Source organism: Embiotoca jacksoni, unplaced genomic scaffold, assembly GCF_022577435.1.
Source record: "Embiotoca jacksoni isolate LCO1_2020_lvr unplaced genomic scaffold, fEmbJac1.0.p SCAF_8, whole genome shotgun sequence".
NCBI lineage: Eukaryota > Metazoa > Chordata > Actinopteri > Embiotocidae > Embiotoca > Embiotoca jacksoni.
This window is the reverse complement of record NW_027185436.1, coordinates 2,946,116-2,954,987: the sequence shown is the minus strand read 5'-3', so window position 1 is coordinate 2,954,987 and position 8,872 is coordinate 2,946,116. Positions and strand designations below refer to the sequence as shown.

General features: G+C 39.7%; 1 protein-coding gene across 1 annotated transcript; it reads right to left on the bottom strand.

The window, feature by feature from the left end:
• Positions 1-1,155: 1,155 nt before the first annotated feature.
• Positions 1,156-8,613, bottom strand: nipsnap1 (nipsnap homolog 1 (C. elegans)). The gene is made up of 10 exons (XM_069138305.1): positions 8,536-8,613; positions 6,747-6,874; positions 6,140-6,185; positions 5,588-5,682; positions 5,144-5,214; positions 4,435-4,575; positions 4,128-4,159; positions 3,910-4,004; positions 2,677-2,760; positions 1,156-1,828 (listed from the first exon to the last, which is right to left on the bottom strand). Exons 1-10 carry the CDS (start codon positions 8,610-8,612, stop codon positions 1,764-1,766), a joined length of 834 nt encoding a protein of 277 aa, XP_068994406.1. The 5' UTR covers position 8,613; the 3' UTR covers positions 1,156-1,763.
• Between the last annotated feature and the right edge of the window lie 259 nt (positions 8,614-8,872).

The window sequence follows — 8,872 nt, the reverse complement described above, 5'->3', positions numbered from 1 at the left end:
GCAGCGACACGCCCCCTCCTCTTAAAGCTACAGGTCTCCGGCGTTAAACGTGGCGTTAAATGTAATGTTAAATGGGGAGTGTGTCACACTGCGAGCGACTTCCGTTTTGGTTCTTCAAAATAAAAGCCAAGGGAACGTGATCGTAAGTACTGAATATTTTCCTCTCAATGAATCTGCGGTGGGCTCATTGTTAAGCTTATGCTCCATTTCTTATGAAAGAGATTTTTATTTTATTTTTTTCAGTAATTTGATTTTACATCCAACAGCGAGTCATCTTCGCACCCCTAGTTGGGAAAGGGAACAACTGTTTCAGACTGAAGTGTGTTTCCAGCAATGTGACAACACTTTGGGGAGTGCCCTTTCTTATTTCAAAATAAAGTTACAACCAGGTGCATTAAAAATGATTATTTGGTATGTGAGAACTTGAACTTGAACTTGGACAGAAGAGTCTGAGCCCATCTTTATTGCCCACTATCAGCGGCCATCCTCACCCATGCTCTTGCAGGCGAATGGGAGAAATTTTTACAACCATACTCTTCCAGAGGCACCATATTAATATCCAGTTTTAGAATTTAACTGATGATGTAGTTCAACATGTAAACCAAATACCAGATTGACCACAAAAGTTCTCCCATGTAGTGTAATTCAATTTCAATTCAATGTATATAGCGCCAAATCACAACACAGGTAATTTCATGGCACTTAACACATTAAAGTCCTTAAAGCAGAAGTTTACAACATTACACAGAGAAATAACACTGAGCTTTGTGGAACTCCATAACTAACTCGTTTGTCTGGAAGACTCGATATGAACAAACTGAAATCTATCTGATAAGTAGGATTTGAACCAGTCTAATGCAGTTCCTGTAATCCTCGTAACATCTTCTAATCTCTGTAATAAGATCGTATGATCAATCGTATCAAAAGCAGCACGGAGGTCCAGAAGAACAAGTACAGAGACGAGTCCATTATCTGAGGCTATTAGAAGATTGTTAGTAACTTTCACCAGTGCTGTTTCCGTGCTATGATGAACTCTAAAGCTTGACTGAAAATCTTCAGACTATTCCCCTGTAAATGATCACAAAGTTGATTTACATTATTATATTACAATAATCAAACTTTTATTTTGAAAATACTAACTACTTCAAACCAGAAGTGACATCTTGGCCCCCAGTCTTTACACCTCATTCTGTAGATTTTAATCAGTCACATGGGCAGATATTTTGATGATTGTAAAGCACAAGGAATGAGGTAGGCTTTTATTTTATCAAACAGTCACAGATGTGAAGCTCAGCATGATATCATTCAGTTTGATTCATATACAGGCATAAAAGCACAATCATAATAACCTGGGTGGAAACTATTCCGTCATTGTGAAAAAGCAATGCAGTCAATTTCAATAATTCACTATAAAGACAAAGAGAAGGGAACAAACCTCCCCTCATTCAACTCAATCATGTAGACATTATTTTTCAGTATAATACTACACACATTTGTTTTTGTTTTTTTAGGGTCAGTTTGTCGTTCTTTTTTCACATATTTGAGCTAAACTTCTGGAAATCCGGGTATTTCAGGATCCACAATAGATGCTCATAAACACTTCATTACTTTTAATGCCGGACTCGCTGTTGTTTAGATATAGGATCAGACCTTTTATTTCAGAGACAGAGATCACCTAGTACATGTTTAAACAAAATCTAAGTAAGACCAAAGTAGATCAGTGAGCGTTGGTCATGGAGTTGTTTGCAGTTTCAGTCCCCTTCTCACTGTAAAGGTGAACTCTTGATGGGAATCATTATTCTGCACTCCATACTTCTGATCAAAGGCACTGAGGACAGACAGAAACAAACAAACTCTTGGTTACAGCAACCCGGGCTGACTGGTAATCACAATAATAAAAAAAAAAAACAATGGTAAAATTCTCAGGTTACAACTTGATATGATTTGTAACAACCTCTCAAAGTAAAGCGGGAAATCTGCATCGAGTTTTTATTGTAAACTACAGCTCGGTTAATTGCTGCATACACGTACATCAGGCTTCCCATTTTCATTAAAAACCTGTCATGTTGTTGTCAAGCATTTTTTTTTCTAGAATTGTGTCTTTATGTATACAGAACAAACACTGAAAGTTTCCGCACTGTTGATAAAGCAAAGCCTGCGAGGCAAACCGTTTGTTGGACTTAGACAGGAGATCATTCATATCTACATCCTGCTGCTGCACAACTGCTCAGCACATTTGTGTTGGCTCTCTTCACCTCCTCAGGATCCACCTGTGATTTCTGTTTCCCAACAACCGAAGTTGGGTTCAATTATTAGTGCCTACCTAAATAAACAAATAATAGTCCCCTCTTATAAAGAAAAAAAAAATGCACAGGTGGATTTTACAATTTCAGAACCCCCAGAGAACATAACCATAATCACGGGAGAAAATATGGAACTAAATGAATGCTATATGATACATTTTGGTTGACATACACCCAAACGCGTTGGAATATATCATTTTATGAATAAATAACCCTCAAAACATTTCAGTTACTTATTGGAACTGATTACTTCTTGCACCAACACAGAACACTTTGTACTGTGCGCTGCATATAAATGTAATTTAACGAGGCACGAAGTAGCTCTTTCTTTTTATTTGGGAGTATTTGTGTGAGTGGAATGCGTCCGTCTCACCTGTATAAAACACATTGATGTCCCATCCATCCTTCAGCCAGGCAGAGTTTCTTGTCTCCTCACGTGACTGGAGACTTTCATAAGCTATAAAAAAAAAAAAGAACATATAGCGTATCACATTGTGTGTGGATGCATTTCTCAAAGTCCAATAAAACATTCAGCATCACTGAGGATGCAAAACTAATAATAGGTTTGGTAAATCTCAGTGAGCAGAGCCAAAGGAACAAAGTATTGTGATTTGAACCCTTTTTCATTTGCCATGAGCAAACTCTACCTCCTCCACTAGCTGTTACTGTTGTGTTAAATATGTCCTCTAGAAATTGGGGCATGTAAAATGCATCCATCAACAACAATAAGGTTTTTCATATGCATGTTTTAAGAGTGCTAGTTAGAATCTTTTCCAACAGTAAAGCCAGTCACTCTACCTTTCCTGTACCACACATAGTCCAGACCATTATGTGTTGGAACAGTTGCACTCCCCCCCCATGATCTGTGTCTCATTGAACTACAGTAATGCACACGGCATTAAAGCAACAACTCACAGCTTCACTATAAGTGTGTTTCCATCCATTTCTTGTTATAAATCCGGTGTAGGTGCAATATAAATACAAGTGTCAAAACGCTGAGAGCTCACAGCCCACGTTCAGCAGCTGTGTGGACTTCTGTAAGTCCACTGAACAACCTGTTATGTAGAAGAAAGCCACAAGACCAAAGAAAACCTGTGGTTGACCTGAGCGTGCCTCCATCACAGGAGTTATCCAACCGGATTCAAGGGTCACTGATATTAATGCAACTTTAGCTCCAGAGAGAAGCTTAAGAGAGATGTAATAACATATTGAGATGTTTTTGGTGCTTAAAGCCACAAAATATCTTTAAATGGATATCAAGACTGTGATAAAAGCACCTTTAAATGTTTCTTGGGTAGCCGTTTTTCCTTTCAACGTTGGTACATGCACAAGAGCTCATGAGTGGCTACGACCTGATTGACAGTTGAGAGGAGCCATTGTGATTAAGGAGGAGTTGTCTAACAATATGAGGGAGTAAATAAGTGACCACAGAAGTGAAGAGATAAACAGCGAGGCTCAAAAACAGTTGGTTTGCCAAAATCAGCAGTTGGATTCATTCTAAAAAAACACAGTGAACACAGGGAAACTAGGAAAAGGTAAACAACCTGGTAGACCAAGGAAAACCCAAAACAATTTCTTTTATCTGTGCACAACATAATTTACTCACCCCAGAAGTGATGAACGACATACAGGTCGCCGATCTGCGAGAAGAAGCCGCCTACTGCCTCCTTGTTGTCCTGTCTGTATTTGATTGCCCTCGCCCTGTTGTAAGACAGAGTATTTTCAGTGAGTATAATGTTCACTGGAAGACATACGATACTTAATGCACTGGAAAAAGTTCAGGCAAATGATATTTATATTTTAAGCAAATTAAGCTTGCCTTACCAGTGGTTGCCCCATTCAATCATGGTTCCGGGCTGAAACACGTGGTACAGGTAAAACATTAACACGGTTTAAAACCAAGATATAAAAACAACATACTGTATTTCCCTTCACACACGACGGTTCTTTAAAACACAAACATGAAGAGAATAACTGTTTTTAAATCAATGGACGTGCAGGGGAAACAGCTAACTGAAAGGACCAGCACTGACTGACTGTTTCAAGTCTCTTACAACAAATAGAATTTATGGAGAAATGTTCAAATACACTCAAGTCAAGCAGTTTTAATATTGTTATTCTATGAAGATACCTTGAGGTAATAGGTGCGCATTTCATAGATGTTTGGTCCGGGTCTGGGCGTGGGTTCATTCCAGAAACTGAACTCCAGAAGAAGCTGGTTTCGCCTTGAGTGCAACATTTTTGCTCTCTCTTTCTGAAACTCTAAATACTCCTAAAAAGAGATGGGTTTTTTTTTTAATTAATGACCGAGAAATTTGTGACGATATATTACACTGTTCTGTTTTACAGCTTGAACTGAGCTAAAATTCTGAAAAACCAAGATAAAACTAAAGACAGTGTAAGTGTCTCTTTAAAGTCCCCCTCCATTCAAATACGAGTATCTTTTCTTGTTCCCACACTTGAATGTTTGAGTTTCACGCAGAATGACGTCCAGTGTTGTGGAAAAAACAGGCATCTGGCATAAATAACTATTAAAAGTAGAGTATTTTATATAAATTTGAACACGTGTCTGGAGGGGATTTTTAAATATCAGCTCTCTGGCATCTCTGCATTAAATGTCCTTTTCTAAAATTTCCTAGACAAGCAGAAAACCCTTTTTCAAACAGCAGATTGGAAGACATCATCATAAATACATGGGCTGAAGCAAAAAACGAAGTCTTTTGCTAAAGTGCTGTTATTTCTCTCCATTTGAAAAAAAACAACAACATAATATGCAAATTGCACAGAGGTGCCTCAAGTTTATATTATATGCAAAGAAATTGAAACGGCTCACAGGATACCTTGTTAGTTCTCAACTTCTGCAGGCATTCAGTCAAAGCCGGGTAGCCTCCTGTGTATCGCCACAGATGCACTGCAAAACAAGGACAGTAGATGTCACTGCAGCTCTGCATTAAGACTGATGCCACCCACACGCTAAAAGATACAACCTCCATCACTGTGTAATGACTCTCCGTTGCCATGGAGTGCTCTTAATGTATACTGCACACTGTAAATTATCATATGCAGGAGGAGGGGTGTTGGCGGTGAGTCATCGGGTAGTGTCTGTGTGGTTTCAGCGATGCTCAGCCGAACAAGTTAAAGCCAAACTGCAGCCACTCAAATGAAGTGCTTACAAGGTCTTTAGAAACTAAAATTAATCCAGCAGCAACTGTGATCACTCAAAAGGTAAAACTCCTCGTCTTCTTTCCATCATATTTTCCACATACTGTTGCACCGCTGCTTACCAGCTTGATCCTGTTCTCCATACCAGGTGTTCCAGCTTCCGACCACCTCACATGGATAGTCCTGGTCCTGATGGAGCTTGTTTTGCACTTCGGCCCTAAAGTCAGCATAAAGGAAATACAGACGCGCACACGGATTCTGTGAAGGAGCATGCAGTTATCATATACTGTCAGTTCACCTTGACGACCAACTAGAGGGCACTCGGAGAATATAAAAGAAAGTCCATCATAACAATTCAACTAATTTGGCCCTTTACGCCAAACAGTATTCCTATAAACTCAGTTATATGCTCAGTTAATCTTATGATTCAGAAAGAATGCCATTACAAAGGAATAAAGCCATTCTCGCTAATGGGAGAAACCTCAACTTCTATCATCCCGACAATCTAATCAGCGGCTCCCAGGCTCAAACCATACATGGTTTTTTTCTGTCCACCAGATGATATAGAAATGTGTTCTATAAATATTTGTTCTTTAAAATGAAAAGCACAGAAAGTATCATTCGACTGGTGGAGTTCATTCCGGGAATGTTTTCAAGCAGGGAAACACACTCACTCTAGACTGTTGTACGCTTCCAGGCACTCTGGTTTGACGTCGTGAACTAAAGAAGAAAAGAGAAAGAGAGGCAGACTTATCAGAAATGGGTGTTTTTTGAGTGGGTTTTTTTTTTAAATACAAGCAACAATCAAATTTTTCAACAAAGTAATTTCACACTCCGATTCAGCAAAGACTGTATATACAAAACTGGTTCCCTTGCAATAGGTCGTAGGCTACGGCTGATAGAGTGCTCAAATTGAAATCCCTACATGATGTGATGAACGCCACATAAAAGATCAAAGCCCGGGAAGAGTGATAGATTTCTCTTCGAGAGAGAGAGACAGTTATCACGACTGACTGAAGAAAACCAGACAAATTATTCCGATGTTACAAAACTTTACAGACTCAACACATCATACTATTCTAGAAGAACTGGTTGCTACTTGGATGTTGTGCATGTATAATAACAAACAACTTGTTTCAATGGAATCATGTGTTTGTCCCTCATGTTTCTTTGACAGTTTTCTCCGAGGTCACTAAGGCCAGTGCGGACTCAATTTAATTACCAGGATTAATTTAGCTGATAAATGGCTGATAGATTGTAGGAACAAAACTGTGGACCTACACTGAATTTTGTACAGGTGGCTGGTCTCTTTCTTCGACAGCAGGTTGGAGTGAGCATCTTTCCTGGCATCGACTTTGTGCACAAACAAGGACTGCAACCAGCCTTTGTCGCCATTCTCTGAAAACCTCCTACACAGAGACGAGATGAATGAAAGTTTCACAAAGGCTCAAAGCAAAACACACAACACAGAAGCTGTCGACGTAAAAAAGCCAAACTTAAAAAGGAGCGTGATGTGCGTGACTTGCGGGCTAAAAGATAGTCATGCCAATATTCTTTGATATGAAAAATATGCATACTGTATGAGTGAGTGGGATGAATGCCGCAGCTCGAGTCTTCATCATAAAACTTCTTTGCACCCACTCTGGAGCGGATAAAAGGGAATAGCACTTACTTAAAGCACTATTGTAACAATTTAAGAGGCTCCGATCAGTATGTGAAAATCAATAACTGTCCCTCCAAGTCAGAGAAGACTTGAAACTGTGTTCAAGCTGTACTTTAAAGGGATTTTCCAAACATATAAACTGAGAATGAGAATATTAGTGGCATACAAGCAAACAGGGACTATTACAATTGGGAATGCTAAGACCTGAAGGTTGAACTGACTTTTTCCTTCCTCAAAATCACAAAACAAATATTAGTTTATGGTCCATTGAGGATGTCCATCTATAAACATGAAAACTATAAAATTGAGAGAAAATGGTCTTACAAAATGAGAAGGGCGACTGCCAGCTGTTTCACCAGTTACACAAACTGTGTTTCTTCACATCCAGCACTAAACAGAGCTCCCACACTCAGCGAAACATCAACTACTTTCATAGCTTTCTATAAACTCATAATTTTCAGACCTTTTTAAAGCTGCTTCAATGTCACCTTACCCTCAATTTCTACGTATTTCAGAGGACGTGAATTGTCAGTCTCAGACAGCATAGCTGGTGTATCCCCCCCCCCCCCCCCCCCCACACTTATGGATTAGGCAGCTGTGTTGCGCAAATGTTACTAAAACGCAGTACTTTCAAAGCCATCTGTTAATAACAAACAAACACTTTCTAAAGCTTTATTTTGGATTCTAAAATCCTAAAACGTTCAAGGGCAGTGGGACGTCTCTTTTAATAACCTCATGGGCCAGTGGCTTTAATTAGGAACTATAAATAGTCGTGAATTTCCCATTGCACCCTTTAAAAAAAAAAAAGTCTTTAACAAGGCAAAAACGTGTTTTTGAATAACTGTTAGAGTCGCGCAGAGAACAACTGATCCAGGATGGAGGCAACAAATAAACCGTTTTGAACTGGAGGTAGTTACATTTAGTGTCGCTTTACAGGACAAAGTTCAAAAGGTCCTGCAAATGATTAAAAGCAGCTTTGGAAACCTCGCCTACAAAATGTTCATGTTGACCCTCTTCTATTACATGAAGGCATTTCTAAAAACAGTATCACATTCACCTTCGCATTTAACCAATAGTTTTTAAACATGTCACACTTGGGTGAAAGAAAAAAAATAAATAAAATGTATGAAGTCTCAGTCAAATGGAGCAGACGGACAAAACAGCTAAAACGGGTAAACTGGCGTCTGACGTCACCTTATTTAATGTGCAGCAAACTTGGGACACGCGTGTTGCCCCGTTGGCCAGTTCAGGAGTTACATTTAGAGAGCACGTTTAAGAAAAACCGAAGAATTTGCCCCAAAAAAAAAAAAAAAAAAAAAATTGCTGCAAGAACTTTTGTTTCTCGACGAGTAAATAAATGCGCAGCTGAGCTGACGTTCCTCAAAAAACACGAGACGTGTCGTTTACCTGGTGGCTTGGGGACGACACACGGACAACCTGTACAGCTTTGGTCCTTTAGCCCACACAGAAGCGGCCGTCGCCATTTTCCCGTGTCAACTAAAAAAAACTGTCTTCGACACGTGAACACGCTCCTCCGGTTAATGTTTACCTCGCTGTTTGTGCCGCGACTTGACGGGTAAACACGTCCGACGTGCTGAAGGTTGGCCCGCGTGTGATTTAAAAACACGCGTGACTGAGTGACGCAGCACGCGGTGGCCAATAGGCACCACGGATTGGACCTGATTAGTTGATTGTGCCTTCGCGTCGCAGCGGCACGTTATCACAATCATTCAATCAGGCTGAA

Bases quoted from the DNA above. Each gene is read 5' to 3' on its own strand.
- nipsnap1 (XM_069138305.1), bottom strand. From the start codon at position 8,612: ATGGCGACGGCCGCTTCTGTGTGGGCTAAAGGACCAAAGCTGTACAGG. The intron at 4,576-5,143 runs GTATCCTGTGAG...ATCTCTTTTTAG, and splicing joins AGAAGTTGAGAACTAACAAG to GAGTATTTAGAGTTTCAGAA. The intron at 4,005-4,127 runs GTAAGGCAAGCT...GTCTTACAACAG, and splicing joins ATTGAATGGGGCAACCACTG to GGCGAGGGCAATCAAATACA.